Raw genomic sequence first — 27,614 nt, forward strand, 5'->3', positions numbered from 1 at the left:
GGAATTACTGTCCTGAACTAGAGCCAATTAGATAGCGATTTAAACCCCCATCTAGTCGGCCTCACCTGCACCATTAGCATTACAGGAAACTTCTGGTTACAAAATGCTTCAAATGTTGTAACACATCATCTCAGAAGCTGTTCAAGTCAAAATATATATATAGCTTGAAATTAAAATTGCAAAATTAAAAAGAAAAATTAAAAATAAAACCAGGCAAAATGTCCAATAAAGTGGCTGAAAAAAGATGCCCATAAAAAATATGGATGTCAAAATATACCTAAAAGACAGCAACCCAAAAATAATAGTGATTATCATGAAAAAACTAATTTAGATGTGTGATAAAATATACAGTGGATCATGCTTATAGCGTTTTCACAAAAAATCGTCATAAAAAACGTAAGCGAGAAAACGCTTTAAACGAGAAATCTTAATGAGAATTAATTTTCAAGTTGGGACCACGAAAATAAGTCATACTAAGCAGGAAAACGCTTTAAATGGGAACGTTATAAGCGTTCTGCCCCATAAAAAAATTGTGGTTGTCTTGTTTAAGTGGTTTTATAACTTCTCAATAAACCCAATATAAATATCATATTTATTTTCAAACATGTCAATTGTGGTAGAATTCAACATCTGGGGGCAAGCTATTAATTTACAGCTCTATTAGAGGAAAATACCTTGCGACACTACAACCTGGAGTTGTCCCTTACTAAATAAATACTGGTGTCCCCTTGTAGAAGCAGTTGATTGACAGTGTATTAATAATTTATTGTCCATCCTTTAAATTCTGTTAGAAATTTTAAACACTTCGATCATATCCCTCCACCATCTATGTTATTCCAATGTGAACATATTCAAAAAGTCAAGTCTCTCTTCATAGCTCAAGCCCTGTGCACCAACAAGAGCACACATAGAATTAGTGGAGGGGGTCAGAGAAGAGCTATGTCCCTCTGTAAGGTATGGTTTCCAAAACCTTGCAGCATACTCCAAGCCAGGATGAGCCATAGGCGGACATTGACTTGGAAGTCTGGGGGGGGGGGGCAATGTCATTATTGCTGGGGGGACACGATGATGATGATGTCAATTCATCTATATATACATTAGATCAGTCGACTCCACGTTTGACCCTGGGGGGGCAATGCCCCCCCCCGTATCTCCGCCCATGGGATGAACTAAGCCCTCAGAAAAGAGCTCGGGAAGAATGACTTAGGAGAACATGGAGAGACATTTTTAAGAATGAAACTGTGTGAGCATTCCATAATTTCACTTATATTTTATAAGGTTTCTTGATCCTATAAGTCAGTGGTTCAAACTTTTTGAAGCTCGACCACCTTCTGACAAGAATTTTATTGATGAACCCCCCTACACAGGATGATCATACGTCCTGTTTTCCAGAACATTCTTGATTTTTTTTGTTAATGAATGTGCTCTAATTGCTGTAATTGATGATGAATGAAATCAAATAATTTTTTGATATTTAGTTAGCGGACATGTTTTACTTAGAGATTCAAACTACTCGATGTTTCTTTAGCTTTGAATCCTGCAGAGATAATATGCTACTTACTAATACATATGATACGTGTATGGTATACATACATGTAAGTTCAGCTGAGTTGAGGCACTTCTTAGTTTTGTCATATTTTTCCATACATTGAAAAAAGTAAATTTCTTATTCAATTGTTTTCATTTGGATAATCTCTCAGCCCCCCCCCCCCAATGCGATGCACACTTTTGGGAACCACTGGTATAAGTTATAGCTAGTAAAAAATATTCAGGCATTGACATGTGACACTAGAAAAAAATTACATTCTTTTATGACCAAAAACAGACCAAGGTATGAAACAATAAATTTTATTACTTTTAGGTATTTTCCTTATCTAAAAAAATATGCCATTCTGCCAAACTCTACAAGCAGTATAAAAATTTATATCTAACAATGTAATTTTCTTAATTTTACACAAAATCAATTACATAGCATTAAGAGTAGTTACAGTGTTCCTGATTAATAAATGAAATGAGTTAACTACAACTCAGTCAGTTTGAATCATAAAAAAAAGAAGAGAGAAATTGGTTTCACATATCAGTGTATGAACATTTTTTCATTAGACATTTCTTATAAAACAGAAATTGTAAAAATGAATCAAAACTTTGTGCATTCCTCAGTTTTTTATTTTATTTAAATGACTCTAGAGATGATGGGTGATAATGCTTATATTATATTTTTAAATTGAAAATTACTTCCAAGAAAGAAAAGATAAGGGTTTAGCAATCACAGAGGTATTGGATAACAATAACATTGTATGCAGCCCATACATAGGTGGAGATAGATATGAAAGGCTGGGGAGAGCAAGGTAATAAAAGCTGGGGGAGTCATGTTGCCAATTCATATAGATGCAAATACATTAGATCAGTCAACTCAGTCATTGAAATTTGGAAAAATACCTGAAAGGCTGGAAGTACTCTGTATCTACCTACCAATTTCATTCTTACTCTCAAACATCATAGTACAGTATAACTTGCCACTTTGCACACCTTCCTATAATGGACAATTTTGAATGGAACCGGCTATAATCCTATGTCAAAGCATATATATGTCTACAATACTCTATATCTCGGACACCCTCTGGGTTCTTATCTTGGACAGGTGCAGCTCATTGTTGGCTGATTACATCCTTGAGTGTTGAACACTTAACAGTGTATATGAAGTTGTTGTTGGGTGGGTAGGTTTCCCCACCTCTTAAGCAGATTTAAAAAATAGATTTATTTGAACAACCTCATAGTTAACTTAAGAAATAGGGTGCAACAGTCAGATTATGGTGTTTTTCTTGCACCTGTGCATCTCTTTATTTCTGAAACGTTTTTTTCTTAATCTCTCTGCATTTCAAACTTTTATTCAGTCCTCAGCAAAGTGGTATTAAGAGCTGCCACTTTTCAAGCGGCTTTGGTCCTCAATAGTGTTCTGCATGTGAAGTATCATTTTAGACTTCCTGCAAGTGTGAAAGTAAATTTTAACTTTGCATTATGAGTAAACAGAAGTGAGTAGAGTTAACCATTGAAAAGAAAAAAGTTATTGATTAATTTAATGATGCCGTGAAATATTTCTTTGTACCTCTATATCTTGGACACCTCTTTAACTTAAACAGATTTTAAATGGAACTGTAAGTGTCTAACTTAAACAGGTTTTACAATACTAGATCACATTAATATGAGACCGTGCCCTTATAATCCCATGTGTTAAGATGGCAGTGGTGTTAAATAGGCTAATTATATTGTATCATAAGAAAAACTGTATATTGTGTCATAAAGAAAAACAGAATCTTATAGGGAGAGAAGCTGATGATATGAGAAGTAAACTACTTCAAGTACACCATAAAATATTAAAAATATGACAGGACACAAAATAAAGCAGTTCTTCCTACATTTGTCTCTGATGAGAGAAATTTTGAACATTCAAACACCAAATATCATTTTATGCAAATTGTTTAGTCCTATACTTAAATAATTAATATATGTATATGAATAAGCAGCTGAAACCAATGCAAAAAAATTAGTGAAGAAAAAATGAATTTTCATTCAAAAAAAAATCTTTCATAAAATCATCTGTGAACTGCATTTAATATCAACTGACATAAAATGAGCTCTGCCACTATAACCAGATGATATACAAGGATGCAATTTAAAAAGAGTGATAGAAAACAGGAAAATTATAGTTAGTTTCAAATTTTGTAAAAAAATCAAAACTTCTCTGTTCGTGAATAATTAGCTCATAAATTATGTGCTGATGGTCATGGTGCAGCATTTTGTGCAACCAGAAAAAATATATATAGGCATACACAAAATTGCATTACATTTACAGTGATCTCTCACTTTTATGCGTCAGAAAGGGAAAAAGATGCATAAGTGAGAGGGTGTATAAGTGTGAGATCACTGTATACAGTGAGATATTTTTATATTGATATATTAACCTATTCACATCATATGATGAGCTATACTTACCTGAGGTGGTAACTGACATGCAATTTCAATACGATGTGGGTTAATATAGTTAATGTGTTATATCCTCAGACATTGTGATAATGTACAAGTACATGAGCTTTTTCTACTGATTTATCAATGCAATAGTAAACTGCTCTAATTTATATGCAATTAATCAACATATGTTTACAGAATATGGTTATTGTATAGCGTAATAATATTGTTTAATATTTGTATATAAAGTTTCATATCATATGAATTCATATTATGAAATCACATAATTAAAATGTGTAAAAGTTTATAGTAGGCCACGTTTTATCATTAATAGTCGTGCTCATGTGCCATACCATTGACATAATTATGAAGAAACGAAAATAATTGAAAACAATAAATTTTTTCTAGCAATTTTCTTTTTCTGCAACACCTTGCTATTCAACACACAAGCAGCCATAGATTCATTCTTATGGGGAAATTTGATTTGTTGTTGTCCATAATGCTGAATAAGGGCCATTTAGTGGGAGATGTATGGAAGTACTTTGGTTCAAAATTACTCAAGAGATCTGAAATGATCGATATTTTAAAAAATATATATTTTCAAAATGTATGTATATTGATTTCTGTCATAATTCTATAGTTCACTTTAACTCACTTATATTTTTTTTAATATTCAAAATACAAAATCTGCTGAATATAAATTCCAAAATTAAATCCATAATATTTATAAAAATCCAATATATTCAAACTGCAGTAGTTCAGGCTAGTATATTGTGCAACATGAACATTGTCAAACTTTAATGGGAAAAACATCTTTTATTGTGTTTCTTATTCAAAAACAAAAATCTTCTATACCCATATTTTTATGACAATATCAGAATATGACTGTTCATCACAGATTCGTACTCAGATCTTGTGGTGGAATGAGATATACCTTGTAGTAAACAGTTTTAGATGTGAACCAACTGAAGCTGTTGTCAAGCTTTATAAAATCTATGGGAAAAAACATCATATCAGTAATTGAACTTGAAGAACATTTAACATTTTAACACAAGTTCAAAGCAAGTGCACAAAAAATTACTTTAATAGCAATAGTTCCCTTCACATAGTTCAAGAAACACAAAATTTCATTCCCATATTGCAAATATGCATATTTTATCAATATACCAATGCAATGTAAAAATGAGCTAATTTGCAATTACATATGTATTTTGAATTTACAGAATTCAATGTCATTATTATGATGAGCTTGATATCACCAATTTTTTTTTTAATTTGATGCTTTGTATTCTGCAGCATCTTCATGCAAGTGATTTTTTATTAACTAATCAAAATAATATTTGAACATTCTATTTCATATTGTATTGCTGGAGTAAAGTTGTTACTCAAGCATAAAACTGAAAAATATGTTTCAAATTCTTTTCTCAAATACAGTATAATAATTTCACATTCAATTATGATGACCTGAAAAAATTATGTGAAAAATTTCAGTTCATCATTATATGAAATGTTACATTTTTGTCAGAGATTGCGCATTGATTTTTTTTAAAATTTGAAATCCATGCAGTTGAAGTTTTTATACTCACATTTTCCAGGTTTTTCACAAACATATGAACCAGTCTCTGGAATTATGTGACAATTCACTTTTTCTACAGAAAGTATTTCTTGAAAGTCTTTTTCCATTGTTTCAATGGAACTAATATTTTCAGCATAAAATAAACCAATGCCGATGTCATTGTGGATGGTAATTACTTCCCATTTCAGTTTAGTATTAGGACTATCAACTTGAACTTCAACAAAATGTGAAGAGTGGGTCTTCAGATGAACTGTTTTCACTCCATCCTGATCGGCAAAGGCACTTAAATCCTTGTTGTAATAATATGACTTTGGAATCATTCCTCCGTAGGTAATCTAAATTTGTAGAAATAGCAATTTATACTGATAAATGCACATAGTTGATGATATGTATATATGTGTTATATTTATGTGTATTTAAAATCTGTTCTTACTCATTTTGAATGAAAATTTTACATCCAATATAAATCAGAACTTTCCAATGTATACTACAACTGATATATAGGCTTACATTTTCTCTCATTGAATTACCAATTATTTAAATAAAAACAAAAATTATCTCTGTCAACTATGTATTTGTAAATTTATGAAAAACAAATTGTCCTGTCTAAGAGAAGAACATGTTTAACTTAGTGTTTGTCTATTTCAATTTTCTTGTAAATGCAGGTGATTTATTTGTAATTAGAAGATCCATCTCACCTAATTCTTATAAATATTTCAGCTTTTATCAGCATTATTGGTTTTTCTTTTTCAAGATATTTTTTAAACAGCCAAATCATTTTTTCAGATTTTACCGTATTATGATATTTAATCTATTTTGAGCATCATAAAATACACCATACAATGTGAATATCAAGTACTTTTAAAAACGTGAAGACTGCGTTTTTGAATATGGAAACTAGTAAATTAATTTTGTGAGATAGTTTATATAGTTTTCCTTATATAGTATGCAGAGTGATGTCTATTCTATAAATAAACTTGCTTATTTAGCTCCACACAGACATTATCACATTCTGAAAAAGATTTTCCGACAATTATTTTTTATTACTTATAATGAACTTTGAAATAAAATAAACATGTATGGACACACACATTCTAAACCACTTACAATGGTGTTGCACATAGGATTCCCATCAGGATCTGTTCTACGTCCTCCCAGATATGCAGGAAGAAGATCTGTATCAATGATATCTAGTAATGTTTGTTGGTATCCATCTATAATAAACAAAAATTAAAAGAAACATTCAAAAAACACATTTTTTATCAAAAATTTAGACATACAATTGCTCTAAGTATTATCTATAAGTGCAAGTAAGATTTTTTTTTTTTTGGATTATTTCAAAAAGCTATTTTGAGAATGTCTATACTGCTTGTAAATATAGACTTATATCAGATGTATTCTGCAGAACAACTTTATCACTCCATCGATGAAGTAATTTGTTTTAGATTAGTATGTTGAGCTATACCTTTTAGTGATGCCTGTATTCCATTTGGTTGAATATTCATACTATGTCTATTCTTAAAACACTTACTTTTGCCGAAAACTTTAAATTTTCTATAAGTTTCATCTGAAAGGAATGGTCTTGAAAGTGCCATCACCAGTGAAAAGTATTGTGGTGCTGAAAATATTTTTACATATAATCAATGCCAATATATTATAAGATCCACAGATAATTTGGTGATCAAAGATTATATGCATATGCCCAAGCTGTCAGTGGAATTGGAACCAGAGATACTTGAGTATCTACAGAATTTTGTAGCACAGGGCATATGTGAAAATAAATAGCATATGTGAAATAAATAATTCTTCATTCAGAAATCAAAATGAAGCTGAGAGCCTGCGTGTGATACTAATTCAGCATCCTGATTGGATGCTTGCGGAAGGAAACTACCCGATTGGTCTATTTGAATTTTTCTTGAAATTCTCACTCAAAATGTATTTATGTATAATGAATTTATATTATTTTTGCAATGTCATGGCTTAAATTCATTACAATCGGGAATTCAAAGGAAAATATGAATAGACCAATAGAATATCAATCATCCAATCAGGACACTGCATTAGTATCGCATGCAGGCTCTCAGCTTCATTCTGACCATGACGTTTGAAGTGAACAGACATACTTTTTTTCCACTGAGCAACGAAGAATTAAGATTTGGTATTCACCCGAAGTGGGATTATGAGTCAGCGTGTGATTAGTGGTAAAATAGTTTTTCTTTTGAAGGTAACACCTACTGCGTGTCAAAATTAGGTATAAATGCATGTATTTTTCATGTGCTTGTTTTATTCGTTGGTGACTTCTTAATACATCATATGTTTATGTTTGAGATTTCTGTTTTTCTAAATTCTTGGAGTTTTAAGTAAAAAAAGATTTTTCATTTTTTTTAAGTCTCACCATTTATAAAAACTGCTGTTTTCAGACGCTCCGGGTAGTGTGCCTCATATAACTTTAATAGTTCATTCAGTGTGTCCACAGCTGCAAAACATGAGAAAAGTAATCATTGAGCAATACAAATACAAATACAACGCCACAACAGGCAAATTGCCCAACGAGGTGGCTGACTTAAGAACATCATGGATCCCTGAGCCCCTACCTACTACTGCTACACCACACATGCACCCCCCCCCCCGCGGAACCCCCCCAACGAATAGGTACATGCGGGAATGTGCGTGCAACCTGACGTAAAGTTTGTTTCTGTGTAATGCTTGTTATGTGTAGTGCTGTCATCTGCCCCCAGTTTTTCTAACTATGAGTGAAGTGTTATGGTTGAATGATTTACCGTTGTAGGACTGTTGCTCTCTGTGGCGAGACTTTTTAACGGGGAGATCGGCTCGCATTTGCGCCTTGAAGTTGGGAACCACAGAAAACCAACTTCAGCCGACCACCACTGTGGGGTTCGAACCCGGATCCTCGCATCACGAGTCCGGCACTATAACCACTCGACCACCACAGCGGCATAAAGAAACAAGTATTACTAGAAGAAATATAATTATAATTAAAATTATCTCATTTTGCTTGAAAAACACATATTTTCCGCAGTTATAAAAATTCTGAAATTTTTCATTGCAATTATATGTATGAGAAACTGAAAATTTTTGAACTTATTTAAAATTAGCATTCATTAGTTTTGCACATAGACCTAATTCTGCATAAGAAAAACTCTAGATGAGCAATATTACATTTAAACTAGTACCATATTTATCAGTTGCTCTTCCAAATGTGTATCCATCAATGTCCATAATATAAGAATGCATCTCTATATTCTTTCCTAGCTGGGATGGAAATAATATCTAATTATTTTACATAAATAATCTTAATTGTATTAATGCAATAACATTTCAATCTAAATTTAGCTAAAATCAGAATTAATTATGTTGTGAAGCTTTGGATATATGGGAAATTTCTATTCATTTATTGTTTGAATTTTTATATGAATAAAATTATAATAACATAATTTTTCATAGTCTTGATATAAATTATTTAATTACAGCTTACATAACTTTTGCTTTCCAAACAAAAATATTTTTCAAAATCTTTTATGCTTCTCTTTCTTGGAGCTTATATAAATACTGTTCTATTCATGATTACAATGCATACATGCATCATGATTACAGTCCATAATATAAGAATGCATCTCTATATTCTTTCCTAGCTGGGATGGAAATAATATCTAATTATTTTACATAAATAATCTTAATTGTATTAATGCAATAACATTTCAATCTATGGGGATTGAACATTTCAATCTAGCTGGGATGGAAATAATATCTAATTATTTTACATAAATAATCTTAATTGTATTAATGCAATAACATTTCAATCTAAATTTAGCTAAAATCAGAATTAATTATGTTGTGAAGCTTTGGATATATGGGAAATTTCTATTCATTTATTGTTTGAATTTTTATATGAATAAAATTATAATAACATAATTTTTCATAGTCTTGATATAAATTATTTAATTACAGCTTACATAACTTTTGCTTTCCAAACAAAAATATTTTTCAAAATCTTTTATGCTTCTCTTTCTTGGAGCTTATATAAATACTGTTCTATTCATGATTACAATGCATATGAAGTTTTATGCACACAATTATTGTTTATAATAACACACACTTATTCCACACTTTAACTAGTTATATGAAAAAGCAAGGAGGTGAATTTAAAATATGAAAAAAATTACGTAACACTACCTTTGGTGTTAGGTATTACTATACATACTCTTTTATTCTCTTTCTTCATTACATCAATGTCTTGTTCAAAAACATATGTAATAAACTTTAATAACTCTGACTTTGGCACAGACAATGCACAGCCTAGGAAAAAGAAAATCAGAACACAATATCTCATAAAATGGTTGGACATACACACACACTATTCAAAAACTATCACATTACAAGAAGCATGTTTTTATAAAAGAAATTCATAAAGAAGAGGTTTTGAAAAGTTTGAAAAATTTGATTCAATCAAATTCAACTTACCTCTGAGATCCAGCATTCTGAATGGCATGATTCGGACTGGGCATCCATCTTTACCTAGGCCAAGAAAACCTCGAGGATAGTACTTTTCTAGAACCTTGATGTGTGTAACAAACATTATAGATATTGCAAAAGATATAAAGTGCTGCATATAGCCTATCATTTATATAACAATAAAAGTCAGCTAAAATTTGTATTTTATGTGATAATCTTAAGTTCTCATATTCTTAAACTGTTCTAATTATCAATTATGTAATTTGGGCAATACAAGTTCTATCTTATCTTTTACATCCTACCGTGAAAATTTAAAATAACAATATTTGTTTAAAAAAATCATTTATGCATTTCATATAATATATATACTTAGCAACTAATAGATTAAAGAAACAATTTACTTCAGGAGGGGTATAGTCTGTTAAAATGGTATCAACTGAAATTCTTTTCCGCCATTGCAAATCCTGAAATACATGCAATACTTTTGATATTATAAAAACATCCATGCAAATACAAATTAATTTACAAAAACAAGAACTTCTATAAAACAGAAGCTATGGCAAGGAATTTGTTTCTAAGAGAAAGGAAATGAAAGAAATTGACTATATATTACACTGGTAGGATGGTAAGCTTAATCATTTATCTTCATCTATAGCAGGCATTTTATCTCTCTCTCTCGTGATTCTAATCACATTTCTCATAATAAAAAACAGAAAAAAAACAAGAAAAATATTTGAAACTTTAAAAACCTTAATTTTTAATATTATATATCATGTGTTTCGTCCAAGAAATCTCTTGACTAAGGTTTGCTGCAATATTTATTCTAATGGTTCTAATAATTTTGTAATGATACCTTTTAACAGACACAAAAATAATCACAACAAATGGAAATTTACCAAAGACTGACAGTGATAGAAATGACTAAAATGGACACAAAATTATGAACCTAGTCTTTTTATAACGAACTTGAGAGAGAGAGAGATAATCAACATTTTTCTTACCTTCCTCATCATCTGCTCTGCCTTCTTTACATCAAATTCTCGTGCTGTTAAAATGTAAATTGTTTGTTGTTTGTTACAATATTGCAATTCTATACATAAACACATCCCAATACATAGCAAGTTGATACAGTTTTACTTGTTTGACCAAACAATTTCTTGTGAATTTTTACATTTTATTTATGGTAACACAATACATCTTTTTACAAATCTAAAGAAACAAAATAAATGAGGTAATAAAATGCTTCAATTAGAAATGAATTCCTTTTGGGTTAGGTAATACCAGGGAAGACCAATGTATGTCGACCCAAAATTGCAAAAAGAAACCATGGCTAAACGCGTTTTGGAACTATAGTAGCAGCAGTTTCCTTTCATTCTGTACTTACTGTACACAGCCTTGATCTATTGCTGTAAGCTAATTCAATGTAGTTTTACTCCTGAAGGGATGAGCTGTCTGACTTCAAATTTCTTTCTCATGTGAAGGCACAATCTTCGACTAGTAAGGGCACATTGTATGTTTCTCAAGAAGGGGGGGGGGGTTTGGATCTCACTAATCTCTCCCCAAAAAAAGACTTTTCAGAAATGTGTGACTTAATTTGGAAGCAATGTTACATTTTTTCTTTGGTTGGATGCTCTACCCATTGGTATTTTTGGCCTTAAAACTACAACTAAAGGTATGAGGTCAAGTCAATAGCATATTTGTGCCACAAGTTGTAAAATCAAAATTTAAAAAGCAAATTAATGTCATATTTATGACAAATACTCATCTGAGCAAATAACTCACCTCGTAACCATCTCAAATAATAATAGTCGTCATAGTCTGGTCTGTGTATATCAGCAACGTTTTCCTTCAACTTCACAAGAAGAAATGTTAAAAAATATTACTACAAAATTCACCACCGAACAATATAGGAAAAACCACTTAAGTAGAATTCTTAATAGTAAACTATATACAGTCAAACCTCTCTATCTCGAAACTGATGGGACGGAAGAAAATTTTGAGACAGAGATTTTTTGAGAAAGAGTTTTCTTTAGTATGAAAGGAAAAACACGATGAAAATAGCAAAAAATTCCAGTGAAAAAAACTAAACAATACCATACTATATTTTACTACATATACTATTGAAATTATTCGTTGCACAATCAATGCTCAATCACAATGTATGCAAATACACTGAAATTATGTTCAAATTTTTTTTTGTTCACTTCAATTTTATTTACATAACTTATTTAAACTAATCCGCAAGCTTAGATTCATGTATATTTTTTGCTTTTTGATAGCCTTCTCAATTTCATCTATACGAGCAAGAGCTGCTAATATATTTTGCCCTATATTCTCAGTTTGCTCCAGAAAATGGTGCAGCGTTTTTACAGCATGCGTCATAGGTGGAGATAGACTTGGAAGTCTGGGGGGGGGGCACAGTCATTATTGCTGGGGGGCACGATGATGATGTCAATTCATATATACATATATACATTAGATCAGTCGACTCCACCTTTGACGCTGGGGGGGGGGGGGAGGCCAGCCCCCCCGTATCTCCGCCCATGGCATGCGTTCAGCATTTTTCACTGCAACTTTTTTCTAATTCCTCCTGGAGCATCTTCTGCTGCATTTTCATCACTTGAGCCGGCCATACATTCAGCAATAATTTCAGTATCTCTGTTGAGGTACTGCAAGTTTGTAATGAACTGTCCATTTCCACAAAATCGGGAAATGAAATTTCTAGTTTAAACTATGTTTCGTAACATTGGCGTACGCAGGGGGGGGGGTTGTAACTCCCCCCCCCCAAGCCGAGATTAGCGTTATTTTGCAGTAAAAAACGTAAACCCCCCCCCCCCCCTGAGAAGAAGAAAAAATTGAACCCCCCCCCCTTGAGAAAATTCTGCGTAAGCCTATGTTTCAATTCAAATGAACCACCAGATCAGATACTTCATCACTGAGATGACCGATTCCAAACCTGCAGCTTTCTTGAAGTAATTTTGAATTGTCTGTTAGCTGTCTTTTTTTGCCATACTGAACAAGCCATCCACATAGCATCCACCCTCCTGTCAATCATAATATCCGCCTATTATTGACAAAATCCATCAACACAATGGACTGTAATACGAATAATTCTTACTCACAAGTTTCTTTTACCTCCGAAGAAAGGCCAGATTTGCGTGAAAGGAAAGTTTTCGTGTTTTATTTTTACTATCATTGGGCTTGGCCCTCAACATATAAAGAGTTTTTTGAAAATTAATTCAAGATAGAGAGGTGAAAATGTATTGATTTAGCACAGTTAATGCAAGGATTTTTTCATTTTTCGAGATATAGAGTATTTCGAGAAATAGTTTTTTCGAAAATGAGAGGTTTTTGACTGTACATAGGAACTTAAGTATTAGAATAAGTATATATAGGAAGTTTTATATTAATGTTTTTGTGAGTAATAATCGAAAAATCGAAAAGGATATAAACTTTATCTTTTATGTGTGAAAAAAAAATGCATTCCTTTTGATTCTTTTATGTAAGTTTCAGTCATGGCCCACACAAGGAGGGGGGGGGGGGGCTGACAGGGCTCTAGCCCTGGCCAGTGTTCTCATCTTTTTTGCTTCTTCACGCTATAAATTAACTACAGAAGGGGCCCGTGAAAAGTCTGACCGGGGGGAGGGGGCGGGGCTCGCAAAAGATCCCAGCCTAGGGCCCAGCTCCAGGATGTGGGGGCCATGGTGTCAGTCCTCTGTTGTTCACTTAGGGAGAGTTAAGCAAGAGTAAAAGCAGTATACACATACAATTGAATTACGGAAATGCAACGGCGTACACATATGCAAACCCCGTAGTGCTACTCATTTGCGTCAGCACATGCGTTAGGTGAAGGGGGTGCACTATTGTCGCTAATAAGCTAGCAGTATGGCTGCAATGAACCAATCTTTCCGACTACCACAATGGTTCTCAAACTTTTATCTCTCGCGGCTCCCTTTGTCCTATTCATGGTTCGTCTGCGACTCCACAGAATACTTTAGTAGATATATATTTTTCTCCTTATAAAATAACCACTTCAACGCATGAATAGGCACACGCCATCAATATATTTCCAGCTTGTCGCGAAATCACTGAAAAAATATGGCGACGCCCTTCGAAGCCACGATGCACAATTTGAGAAACACTGGACTAGCAAAATGGATCTATAGATTTATTTAGGATCTCGTGATTCAGAACTGTGTTTTTCCCCCGCCGGGCCCTGACATCAGTCAAACCGAGCCGTAAGTGGTTCATTGTTTTATTTTTATCCATTTATTTCCCATTAATCGTAAGTGTTGCCGGGCCTTCCAATTACGATAAAGAAATCAACAGGGCCGCGGATCTCCAAAGGGTTGATAACCACTGATATATACCCCTACGATCACAGACAAATAGATGTGTCCGATTCATGGACTATGCAATTTACGAAATCGTTAGAGAATTGGTCTTTTACGTTCGACAGTGTCAATAGTAAAATGACAATACGCGGAGGATGGAAAATGAAAGTGTAATAATTTGGTAAACTGCGGGAAACAATTAGCCTTGAGTGATCGTGGTCGAACGGCTCAACTGCATCGTACGCCACCATCGAAGCTAGATCAGTGGCGTATTTACAGGGGGGCTTAGCGGGCTATAGCCATGGGCGAAGTGTTCAGAGGGTGCAAATTTGGGGAATGAGTGGCCAAGGAAGTTAGTAGAATGGGAGAAGGGCGGCAAAACTTATTTCAACTTCAATAAATCCGCCTCTGCCCAGACAGCAGGGGAATAGGTCAGTGAGTGACCTAGAAAGTTTGCAAGCATGTGAATGACCAAATCAGGGGCTTAGAGTCACAGGTCTACTTGCAGGGAGAGGCCAAGCGGGTTTTGCACAGGGTGGCGATTTCGAGGAAAAGAGTAGTCAAGAAAATTAGGAATTTCGGGCTAGAATGGGAGAAGGGTGACAAAATTCGTGTAGCCCACAGGTGAAAAAACCATAAATGCACCTCTGGGCAAGACCGTAGGCGAAAGTTACAAGTCAACGGGCCAGACTTGTATTTGCTGAAATTAGCACTCAGTTTAATCAGATTCCATTCGGACATTCAATAGACAAACCGTACAACGCGCACTTCAACGTAAGGGTTTCGAGAACCGGAAACCTATGACGAGAGTACAGAGGCCTCTTTACCCAAGGCGTCTTACCAAGTTTGGCGGGACGGAAAATTTCAGTGATCGGTAGTCAAGAATATGAAATTAGGAACGTGGCAGAGTTCATAAACCAGCCCGTAGCCAGAAATTTCGCTCGGAGGGGGAGTACTTGCATTTCGGGGTGAGGAACCAAAGTGATAAAACAACAGATTTGGCCATCATTTCCCCTCTTTTTCAGTCATTTTCTCTCATTTCGGGGGGGGGGGGGAGGGGACCAGACCCACAAGTCCCCGCCCCCTTCCGTTACGGCCTTGCCCAATGCATTTCGGTATGTACAGCTGCTGGGCAATCACAAAGATTCAATTTTTTCTGTCATTCATCATTATGGATGTGAGGAGTGCCAGTAAAAAACTACTCTCAGACTTCATTTGAAAACTGCCTGTTTTGAAGAGCATTTGTATACATCGCTATACCCCAGTAGCACAATGACATAGTGCAATATGGAAGAGTGGATGACTGCCTAATAACACTCAAAATTAGCATTTTGAGAATAGTACAATATCTCTGGACCATATCGTTATACATCGGAATGTCAGAGGAATATTAGATGTCATAACCACGAGATAGGGCGATCGCGTCTTATATGAAGCAAATAATTTATGCTATTAATTGATTAAGTCTTCATCAAAAATTCGGCTGTATTCGGATAAGCAGTTTTTGAGAAAAACTACTCGGAGTACGCGGGAGAACTTTAATTATAATCACCCTGTATATATTTAAATACTTATCAATAACATGGACGCAAACTCAAGGCCGTAGCGAGAAAGGGGGTGGTCTGGTTCCCCTCCCCCGAAATGTGAGAAAATGCCTAAAAAGATGGCCAAATCTACTGTTCAATCACTTTGGTTCTTCCCCCTCCCCGAACTGCAAGTGATCCCTCTCCGAACGAAATTTCTGGCTACGGGCCTGCACAAAGTAGAAAAAAAACCATCCAAAAACGACAAATTCACCAAATTCAGTGTTTTCTCTTGCTCTTCGCTTAGATCTCCAACTCGACCGCTCATCCTCGGCTATAATAAAAGTTATGAAAATTAAAAAAAATTATTGCAAACTATAAGAGTATGAATGTTTGTAATAAAGAGTATTATCTATATTATCTATTTTACCTACCTTTTAGATAGTTTTGGATAAGGAAAAAGAACTCTTGACTATTTGGCGATACTAATTTACTCGAAATGCTCCATTATTTTACCGTTGAATTTTTTCCTTCAGGTTTTCTCCTTCGATACAGGTTTGGCAGATATCTGGGCCTTTGGTAAAACCTAATTATAAAACAGATACCGTCAACACAATAGGTTGTTAGAAAGCCTCAACAGGTCAAATGGAAATTAGATATTTTTTAACAAACTTTTGTTTCAAAATTATCATGTCTTGAGGAAAAAACCTTGCGAATAATATACAGTAGAAGCTGGGCACTTTTAACATTTGACATTTGAAGTCTTAAGAGGAAAAAAAGAACATGCTTTATTCTGACAGTAATAATTCAGAATTTGCTTATGTATTACGCTGTTGAATACTTTAAAATTTTCAAAATGCCCCGACATGCGAACGTTCAAAGTTTTATGTCACGGGTGCCGTTTAATATTTGGGATTTTTTGCTCTATATTGCAAGAGTAATAACCATTTTGGCCCACAATCGAAGTACAAACGGTAGCTGATGAAACACTTCAAAGCATGACTTACAACGTCACGTGGCTTGCCCAAGTCCAATGAAACGAGCCGACAGCGGTTCCGGAACGTTCCAGAATCGATGTTCTGATGCTGTTAAAGCAATACTAATCATGTGAATAGTATTGCTTCCAGCAATATCATTCAAATTTGGCCGAGAAAGATGTGGTCTTTTGACTCGAATTTTAAATTCTAATCTGTTTGCATATTTGTTTCCATCACACTTGACCAACCGGGTTTATTCTCAAACTTTTCTTATCTTAAAGGTCAATTTTCACGAAACGAGACGAGAAAATGCGCAAACTCGTGACCAGAAGCCGGTTATCAATTGTGAAAATGGGACGTTTGGAGACACTACATGCAGATGCGATGACAAAATATAGGTGACCGTGCTTCAAGCAACACTGATAATTTCGAAATTCCTGCAAGCCGAGCACTTCCTCTTCTGCTTCTAAGAGATATACTACTACATTCAAAAAGTTCAGAGATTTATTTTATTACGGAAGATGGAATACAGATAGAACCTATTTATTTGGTGTTTCCTTCGAAGTAACTACCCTGTGCTATTATGCATTTTTTGCCATTGTTCATACAAAGATGTAAATGTGGATCGCAAGCCCCTTTTTTCACATCCTCCTGTGGCTTCGTCGCTGCTCGCTGCACTTCTTCGGAACTTGATAATCGTTTCGCGAATTCTCTAGCTGAAGATCAAGGGGCAGGGCTGTCTTAAGAGCATCATGGGCTCCCGGGCCAAGTGATTTTTCTGAGGCCTTACCAGGCAAATTCTTGAAAATTTCAACTTGATCTCATTTTTGTGAGGCCCCTTTTCTATTGAGGTCCCCAGCCCGTGCCCGGGTGGGTCCATGCTTTAAGACGGCACTGTCAAAAGGATAAGTTGGTTGTGAAAGTATCGGAATGTGATGACAGGTAATGATGGAAATATAAAATGTAAGGGACCTACGAGTCCTTAAACGTCTGCATAATCTGGTGAAACGCGAGCGGCCAGATCTTTGGAAGGCCAAGTCGTGGGTGTTCCATCACGACAATGCACCGGCTCAGAGGTTTCTCCTGGTGCCAGATTACATGCCAAAACATGACATTTCGATACTTCTACGGCCAGCTTATTCCCCTTATCTTGCCCTATGTGACTTTTTCTTTTTTCCTTGGATAGAGAACTTAATAAGGGGCAACGATTCCCGGGTTCCGAAAAAATGCAGCGACTAAGGCACTCGAGGATGATGTGATAAAAAGGGATTGCAATCCGTATTTACATCTTTGCATGAACAATGGCTAATATGTATAATTGCACAGGATGGTTAATCCAAAGGAAAAATCATATAAACAGTTTCTATCTGTATTCATTCTTTAATATTGTTTCCTGGGCCATTCGTAAGTCGTGAGTTGGACATCCGCGGCACGTATAATTCAGACGAAACTTATTGACCGACCTCTGGGGTTCGGCAAGACTGAGTTTTAACGAATATTTTGCTGTGAATAAACTGGCTGACGAAAATTAAATAAATCGGGTGAGGATCACATTATAATTTTTTTTTTCAAATAAAGTAGTAGCCTATAGGTAAGATACTTTTACACAAGTGACTGATCTGACCTAAACGAAAAGTCTATCGCCGTGATCGGCATGGCGCTCAACATGATAATATATATTTTTGGTCTAGACCAGTGTTTCTCTCCCAAAGTGAACAATATCGCCCTCTGGTGGGCGATGAAACGGTCCCGGGGGGGGGGCGATAGAAGCTATGAGTGTAACATAGGATCCTATGGGTTCGCTTGAGTCGGAGGGGGTGATGAGAGAAATATATTCTGAAGGAGCGATGGAACAAAAAATTTGAAGAACTACATATTTATTTATACAATATTGTTGGCCCTATACAAGAGAATGCGGTTGAGTGGGACATAGATATTGTTTGATATTGTGCAAAAAACTAGTGACAGTGGGCAAGTTGACAATAGAACTGGGGAGTTTGTTCCATTCACCAATGGTATGAGGAAAGAAGCTGTATTTAAAACAGTCAAGTGGAAGCAAAAATTGGTTTTATTTTAAGGGAATGGTCGAGTCTTCTGGAGATGTAGGATGGTTTGGCTAGAATACTGGAAGTATCAAAGTTAAGATGACCATGATAGATCTTATAAAACAGGGTTAATCGAGAAATAAGGCGAAGAGTAGCAAAGGGGAAAAGATTAAGTTCGTTACAACAGAGACAAAGGATGATAAGCAGTCGTGAATGAAGCGAGTGGATTCATTTTAAATTGATTCAAGTTTTTCTATGTTATTGAAAGTGTAGGGGGTCCCAAATTTCAGCGGCGTAGGAGAGTACGGGAGAGATGTAAGTTTGGTAGCAGAGCCGTTTGATATTCCGAGTGGAATGTTTGAGGTTTCGGCGGAGGAAGAAAAGTTCGTTGAGACATTTCTGGAAGACGTCATCAACATGTTTGTTCCAATGTAGGAGAGGTCAGCTGTGATCATGACGGAGGTATTTAATTTCAACTTGAGATATGGTTAAATTATCGATTGAGTAAAAGTGTTCAAGGGGAAGTAATTTACGAGTAACTCTCATGAAAACTCTTTTTGAAATATTGATGGACATCTGCCATAGTGAGCACCAGTCAGATAGAAGCCAGATTATTTTGGAGAAGTTCTTGATCAGACTGTTGGTGAATGGTGCGGTAGATAACGCAGTCATCAGCAAAGAATCTAGTGATGCAGTTGAGGATTTGATGACTATGGTCTAGACCAGTGGTTCTCAACCTTTGGAAGCCCGCGGCCCGGTTTCATTTATTTTTGTAAGTGGAAGGCCCGGTCAAACACGTAATTACCGGAACGTGAATGGGGGAAAAGGAAACGGCAGATCAGTCGCGGCCCGGTATGAATGATGTCACGGCCCACTACCGGGCCGCGGCCCGGCGGTTGAGAAACACTGGTCTAGAAACGGTCTACTGAGGAATACTGGTCTAAACCAGTGTTTCCCAAGGTGGGCGATGGAATGATCCAGGGATAGAAGTTACGGATTTAACATAGGATCCTATGGGTTTACTTCAGTCGGGGGCGATGAGAGGAAAAAATTTCTGAAGAAGGGGGCTATGGAACGAAAAGTTTGGGAAACTATGGTCTAGACTTAGGCCTTCTAGTTTTAATGAAATACTTTCATAACCATTTTGAAACATATGACAACCATATTTTTATGGGCATCTTTTTATCAGCCACCTCGTTGGGCATTTTGCCTGTTGTGGCGTTGTATTTGTATTTGTATTTGTATTTGTATTTTCTGTATCTCCCTTTTTAATTTAGGAAAAACATTTACGTACATGATTGTTTAAAATTAGATATTTAAAATAAATTTCCTATCATATAATACGTAGTTATTTTTGTTTAATCTTGGATGGTTCTAAAGAAAGAATTAATTATAGACTCGTTTATTTCTTGAAAATGCGTGAAGCAGATTGATTTGTTTATTGAATTTGAAGGAAAGATTGCATAATCGAATGACCCTGAAAATGGACTATTCAGAAGATTAATCCCTCGCATACAAAATAAGGAAGAATACATTTGCAGATGATTAAATGGTTAAAAAAATATATCATTTACAAAATTGTATGTATAATGAATAATTAATCACCGTTATTTCTAGCCAAAGTGCCCAGGCATTAACATGTTTAAAAGTTCTATTTTGAAGGCATACGGTATTTCTGCTGATGATGCGTTTAGGAAAAATGTATTTTTAAGAGTTTTTTGCAGTTTTCATTGATCTATGTTAATGCTTGTTAAAGATGTCTACTGTCCACATACTGAAAATATTGCAGAAATCACATCTGCAACAATGACTGCAATCAGCGAGATTTTTCACCAGATTACATACTGATAGGTATATTTGTGGTAAAATGAATAAAAGTTAAAAATTTCGTGTTCTGACTATTTTCAGATTCTATTTAGCAATTTTCTGCAAGAGAGGATGCGGCGTTTCTTCCTATAATTACGATACCTAATGCTTTGTTCGGTAAGAAACTTAGTACGTGTCAAGATCGCATCAAGTCAAAATTTCATTAGTTTTTGAATGTCGACAATTAAATCAACTCTAATCACTGCCTTCCAATACTTAAAATGACCATGGTGCGACAGTTAAACAGAGCAATTATGCGTTCAAGTCATTATAAAACTAAAACAAATACAGTATTACCTGTCAACTTATACCCGGGACCCTTTCCTAACTTGGACGGTTTTAAATGGAACCGAGACAGTAACCCTATAGCAGAAAATGTCCACACATCTGTATCTTATACGTCGGACACCCTATGAGTTTTCTTATCTTTGACCGGTGCAGCTCAATTTCTGCTGATTATCTGCTTAACTCAGTGGTTTTCAAACTTTTGTCACTCGTGGCTCTCTTGTTTAATTCATGGTTCTCTGCGGCTCCCCAGAACAGTTTGTTAGATATTTTTCCCGTATAAAAGAACCACTTCTCAAAGCATAAAAAAAAAAAAAAAAAAAAATAAGCACACAAATTAATATCTCCAGCTCGTCGTGACGCATACTTTGAGAAACACTGCTTTTGAAATGCTGAATACTTGATAGTGATATAATGTAGAAGTGTTATTGTGAGGGGGTCAAACAGCTTCAATTTTCAACCTGCAAAATAGAGTATAACAGTCAGATTATGTTGTTTATTTTACAACTGCGCATCCCTTTATTTCTTAAGTCTTTTTCTTTTTATCTCTCTGCATTTCAAACTTTTATACAGCCTTTAGTAGTGTTCTGTACGTGAGGTATCATTTTAGACTTCCTGCAAGTGTGAAGGTAAATTTTAACTCAGCATTATGAGTAAACGAAAGTTAGTGGAGGTGACCTGTGAGTCCTCAAACGTCTGCATGATTCGGTCAGACCATAGTTTCCCAAACTTTTTATTCCATCGCCCTCTTCTTCAGAAATTTTTTCTCTCATCGCCCCCCGAATCAAGCGAGCCCATAGGATCCTATGTTATACTCGTAGCTTCTATCGCCCCCCCCCCCCGGACCAAGTGGGCGATATTGTCCACTTTGGGGAAACACTGGGTCAGAAGCAAGCGACCAGATCTTTTTAAGGCCAAGTCATGGTGCTCCATCACGATAATGTTCTGGCTCACGGGTCCCTCCCGGTGTCAGATTACCTGCCGACACATCACAATCCGATACTTCTACAAACAGATTATTTCGTTGATTTTGTCCCACGTGACTTTTTCCTCTTATAAAGAATTTGCTTAAGGGGCAACGATTCTCAGGTTCCCAAGAAGTGCAGCGAGTAGGGACGAAGGCACAAGGAGGATGTGACAAAAATGTCTTGCAATCCACATTTACATCTTTGTATGAACAATGATAAAAAAATGCATAATTGCACAAGATAATTATCTCGAAAGAAATACCAAATAAACAGGTTCGATCTGTTCTTCATTCTTCTGTAATAAAATAAGCTTCTTAACTTTTTGAACGTAGTAGTACAAATCAAAATGAAAGCCTATTTTTAGTTCCATTTCGACAAGGCCAGTGCTCTCCTGGAAACCTTTATTCCGAATTTGGTAATGACCCATATTGGAATGTCAGTCTTGAATGATGATGAGGGAATATGTAATTACTTTCCTGATAAATATCCTCTTTAATCTTTCTTATCATTTTGTTTTTATATATTCACTTCTGAGGACAAATACTCTATTCAGTATTCAAACCTGATGCTTCCACAGCTGAGACAGAAAAAGGCCAAATAAATACTGGTGTATAAATAAATTAACCCTTTTTTATAACTGGTATAGCAGAAATTACTAAACCTCCTGTAAATTTCCATATTCTTTATAAAGCAGGCTTCTTTCAATTTTCAGCAGTTGCACAGAAGGGAAAGGGGTATGGAAATGTATTCTTCACTGGTTAGGTTTTCGTTGGTATAGAACCTCTTTTTTCCACCTTATGAGCACCGAAACACGTCATGCTCTCAAATTTATTTATACATGTATATTACTTAAATATGTTGCAAATTTTTCAGTCTTTCTCGCTAAACACAGGCAAGTTATTGATCTCAGCTATTGTGTTCCACTGAGAAATCACGGGGGCCTAGTGCAGTCTTAACGCATGGGCTCACCCGCGCACGGCCCAGGGGCCTCAGAAATATAAGAAGTTGAATATTTCGAGAATTTACCAGGAAGGGCCTCGGAAAAATCACTTGGCCTGAGGGCCCATGCAGAGGAGGATTTAACGGCGAACCGGGAGCGCGTCCGGGCCCCCGACTTGTAAAGGGCCACGAAAAACCCAAACTTCACATTTTTTTCTAATTTAGGGGGCCCAATATTTTCATTTGCGCCCGGGGCCTCGACCGACTTTAATCCGCCACTGCGCCCATGATGATCTTAAGATGGCCCTGAAGGGACCTTACCATTCCCCCCCCCCCTCCCCATGCTTATAAAAGGATAGTCCGAGAGAAAATTACGTATAGCGCTCGCAATTACTATAGTCGTTCATTCTGAGAGCTCATGCGCATTAGAGACAAATAGATATTCGATAATTGATAGTCTTTCTCGAAAACTCTATTTATCGAAAAACTCTTATATCCCGAAAAATAAATCAATGCATTTTCACCTCTGTCTCGAAGTAATTTCGTAAAACTCTCTATCTCGAAGGCCAAGACCAATCATAGGAAAATGAAAACACGGAAATTTTTTTCTTTCGCACAAATCTTGCTTTTCTCCTGAGGTCAAAGAAACTGATAAGAATGGATTATTCACATTACAGCGTATTGTGTTCATGGATCTTGTCAATCATAAACGGATACTATGAGTGACATGGGGTGGATGTCATGTGGTTAACTTGTTCAGCATGGTAAAAGCCAAGCCAACGGACAATTTAAAATTGCTTCAAGAAAGCTGCGGGTTTCGAATCAGTCATCTCAGTGATGATGGATCAGATCTGGCGATTCAATTGAATTTCAACGATTCTCAGAACAATGTTCAAAATGAAACATTTGGGCATTACTAACACCTGAAGCTAGAAATTTCATTTTCCAATTTTGTGGAAATGGACAAGTTCACTATGAACTTGCAGCACCTTGACTGATACCGAAATTATTGCCGAATGTACAGTGACTCTGGTAATAAAAATGCAGCAGATGCTCCAGAAGAATTAGAAAAAGTAACAGTGAAAAATGCTTTAAACACATTCTGTAAAAAACGCTGCACCATTTTCTAGAGCAAACTGAAAAGATAGGGCCCTAAATATTCGCAGCTCTTCTTGCTAGTGTAAAGCCTCAAAGAGCCAAAAAATATGCATCAATCTAAGCTTACGGATTATTTTAAATAAGGTATGTAAATAAATTGTATTGAACAAAAAAAAAAATTCTAACTTATTTTAATATATTTGCATACAGTGTGATTGAACATTGATTGTGTAATTTAACCAATAATTTATTAGTATGTAGTAAAATATAGTACGGTATTTTTTAGTTTTTATCAATCGAATTTTCTCCCATTTTTGGCGTGTTTTTTCTTTCTTACCAAGGAAACTATTTCTTGAAAACTCTCTATCTCGAAATTTTGTCCCGTCAGTTTCGAGATAGAGTGATTTGACTGTATTTAAATAGGACCGGCTAACAGCAACTGTTGAGCAGTTGGTACGACGCCGAATCAAAAGCAACCGAAAGGGGTTCATGATTCGAATCCTGTCCATAACGCTATATATATAATATATTCTCCCTCTTTCTTACATCTTCAATTCGTTCAATGATTATTTGATTTATTTTTTTTCCTTCCTTTTCATTTGCACAGACAGTTGTTAGTAAACGCCCCGACATCCCCGGAGGTGTGCGGGGTCACGATGTGCTTGGAGCGGGGGTGGCGTATCAGCCAGCCGCCCCACACACGTTTTATTACTTTCCGGATAATAAAAGGAAAATATTTGATGTTATTGTAATTATTTTTCAAAAATAAATGACAAAAAATGAATTTCTCACAACGCCATCGCGAATGTAAAATACCGTAATCCGAATCTCAGTCAGTGGTTCCCTCCACTCCTTGAACAAGCATCGTTTTCCCACCGTGTGTATGGAGGAAAATTGAAAGAATCATCCGAAGATGCAAGGTAAAACAAGGGGAAAAAATAGCGTTATATGGGTGGGATTCGAACCATGAACCTTTCGGTTTCAGTCGTCGTACCAACTGTTCACAGTTGCGGGTAGCCGGTTATAATTAAATATATCGATTCTCGAATATCTATCTATCTCTAATGCGTATGAGCTCTCAGAACGGACACCTATAGTGAGCGCGAGACGTCAGTTTCTCTTGGATTATCCTTCATAAGCATGGGCCCCAGGAGTTTCTAACATCTGCATTTCAGCTATCGTTGGAAAAAAACACCAGCTTTAATTGTGTTTTATAATACAAACAATAATTGTAGCGGGTATCCTTTTTGATGATAAACAAAACGCACACGTTGGAAACAAACAATATCACATCGGTAGTGCATAAAACTCTTTTAAGGTATGTCGTTTTAGAAGCGGGTTGCCATATATTTGTAGCAGCATATGCTTAAAGATACCAACATTGTTTTAGAAACAAGATCAATGTAAGAGTCAATATGTTTTGGCCAAAGCTGGCTGACCCGGCCAATGTCCAAAATTCCACAGAATTTAGAATTTCGGATATTGTCGAAAGTGCCTGGAGATCCCTATAATATCGATATCAGTCCCTTAAGCCTAAGATATTGACATTCCGATTCCTTTGATCATTAGGGTTGTCATAGCTAACCACCACTGATCACAAAAAAAAAAATACGCCAACTTTTCGATGACCCCGAAGTATGTCTTCTCTTTGGCCATTGATCTCTAGACACTTCACGAACAGACTGGACAAAGTCCGAAATTCGGACATTGGACTGGTCGATTTCGGATTTTAGCCGTAGCAGATATAATGTAGTACTTTTAGGGCCGTATTCACCGACATGGTTTAAACTGTAGTCACAATTTTTGGGTAAGAGATCAACATAGATTGGTTAAAAAACTGAATTTAACCAATCCGTGTCGATCTCTTATCAAAAAATTGTGACTGTAGTTTAAAACATGTCGGTGAATACCGCCGTTATTCTCTTGAAAAGCTATGCAATCCGCATGCCTACAGTTTCAATGTTGATTAAAATTCTCTCGCATAATATAAAAACTAAGACTCATGATGTATGAATTGAGGGAGAAAATTAAATCCGCTTCTAGCACTTGCTATAAATATTCTATGCTCATGAATACCGATTATTTATTAGCAATCTAATACGCTACATGTAAACGAACATGAAACATTCCGCTCAAACATCAAAAAGGCATCACTCTTTCCACTGTGCATTACTTTCAATCATCATATCACTATATCTATTCAAATTTCATCATTATTATACCATTAATTTGATGGTATAATCATCACATGATGCAAAAAAGTAGCAATATGAAACTAAGTATAAATGACGCATGATTATGTGAGTACCAAGTTCTCCTTTTCTGGAGATGCAAATATATGACATATCACATTATCGCGCACCATAAACAAAAATTATATTTTTTAATTCATAGAAAATAGCCATTTTTATTCATTTCTAATTACTTTTATTCATTTCTAATTACTTTTATTCATTTCAAATTACTTTTGTTCCATTACAATTTTCATCATATATTCTATAATTTCTTTTAACCTTTTCAGACCCTGCATGCACAAATGTGTGTGGGTTCTTTTTTTCCCACCGTAGAAATTTTTTTTTTATGACCGCAGAGTTAAGCCCTGGCTTAAAGGACTAAGTTTTGAGTCAGAAATATGGTGAATATGAACTTTGGGGGCTTTCATCAGAGGGCAGCACTTAAAGTGGAATTTTCAGGGGATTTTTTAAGAGGTCTTCCAGGAGAAAGTGCCTCCTGGAAAAGTGAGATTTATTTCATAAAATTCAGCAATAAAATTCTCTGGAAAAAATTGCATGTGAAGATGAATATGCATCATTTTGGCTGAAAAAATGTGATCGGAGTGAATTATTTCTTAAGAAAAAAATTTGAAGAAAATAAAGGTTTGATGAATTTATGTTTTTAATACATTTTTTGCGTATCAAAAATGCAAAAACTTCTTGAAAATTCTAAAACATGAATGCTCCGGTCTGAAAGGGTTCGAAATGAATTAACCCATTAAACTAAAATCAATGTTGATTTTGATCCGAAAATCATATAACGTTCATTTCGACATGTTTATAATCAATGACCCCACTGACATTAGCGTCATTTTCGATCATCTATCAATGCGATATCAATAACGATTGTTCGGGAGCGATTTGAAGTAAACAATACGAGAATGAAATACGTAAAGCCTACCTTGTTAGAGTAACAATGTTTATGAGGGAAGTACTTAGAGTTCATGCGACGAGGAAGAAACGAACCAAAGTGTTAAAAAAGCACCCATGAGATGGAGTTTTAACCCTCTTTCCTATCAAAATTTACAGCCGCGTGTCCGAAAAGTTCATGTTCGAAACTGGTTTGGGTTTTTTTACCTTGATCTAAAAAGACACTTCAACCCTCCCTCTTTCCTCGATGATGAATTGTTCTTTTTCTTTTCCTACAAAAATAGCAAAGACACCGAATATAATGATTTTACACGTACTCTTGTGTTTATTCTATTCCCCCACTTATCTAGTTTCCGTGCGAGTAATGAAAATTAAACAGCATTACTAATTGATCATCGAATTATACACTTGCGTTGCCAAG

The 27,614-nt window shown here is 35.4% G+C and overlaps 1 protein-coding gene across 2 annotated transcripts; it reads right to left on the bottom strand.

Annotated features, from left to right (window-relative positions):
* Positions 1–1,834: 1,834 nt before the first annotated feature.
* Positions 1,835–27,359, bottom strand: LOC149072204 (SEC14-like protein 3). Of its 2 annotated transcripts, XM_089246226.1 has the most exons (15): positions 27,225–27,359; positions 16,307–16,458; positions 16,147–16,206; positions 11,798–11,867; positions 11,017–11,060; positions 10,417–10,479; positions 10,025–10,118; positions 9,765–9,859; positions 8,737–8,815; positions 7,938–8,018; positions 7,074–7,160; positions 6,650–6,756; positions 5,553–5,877; positions 4,822–4,959; positions 1,835–4,532 (listed from the first exon to the last, which is right to left on the bottom strand). In XM_089246226.1, exons 3-14 carry the CDS (start codon positions 16,198–16,200, stop codon positions 4,859–4,861), a joined length of 1,200 nt encoding a protein of 399 aa, XP_089102352.1. In that variant the 5' UTR covers positions 16,201–16,206; positions 16,307–16,458; positions 27,225–27,359; the 3' UTR covers positions 1,835–4,532; positions 4,822–4,858. The 2 variants fall into 2 exon arrangements, with proteins under 2 accessions (XP_089102352.1, XP_089102351.1); XM_089246225.1 differs by having other exon boundaries at positions 1,835–4,959.
* Positions 27,360–27,614: the final 255 nt, after the last annotated feature.

The sequence above is a fragment of the Pholcus phalangioides genome, unplaced genomic scaffold (assembly GCF_987345545.1).
Source record: "Pholcus phalangioides strain wild (caught in Gottingen) unplaced genomic scaffold, Ppha-v1.0 ptg000017l_1, whole genome shotgun sequence".
Classification (NCBI taxonomy): Eukaryota; Metazoa; Arthropoda; class Arachnida; order Araneae; family Pholcidae; genus Pholcus; species Pholcus phalangioides.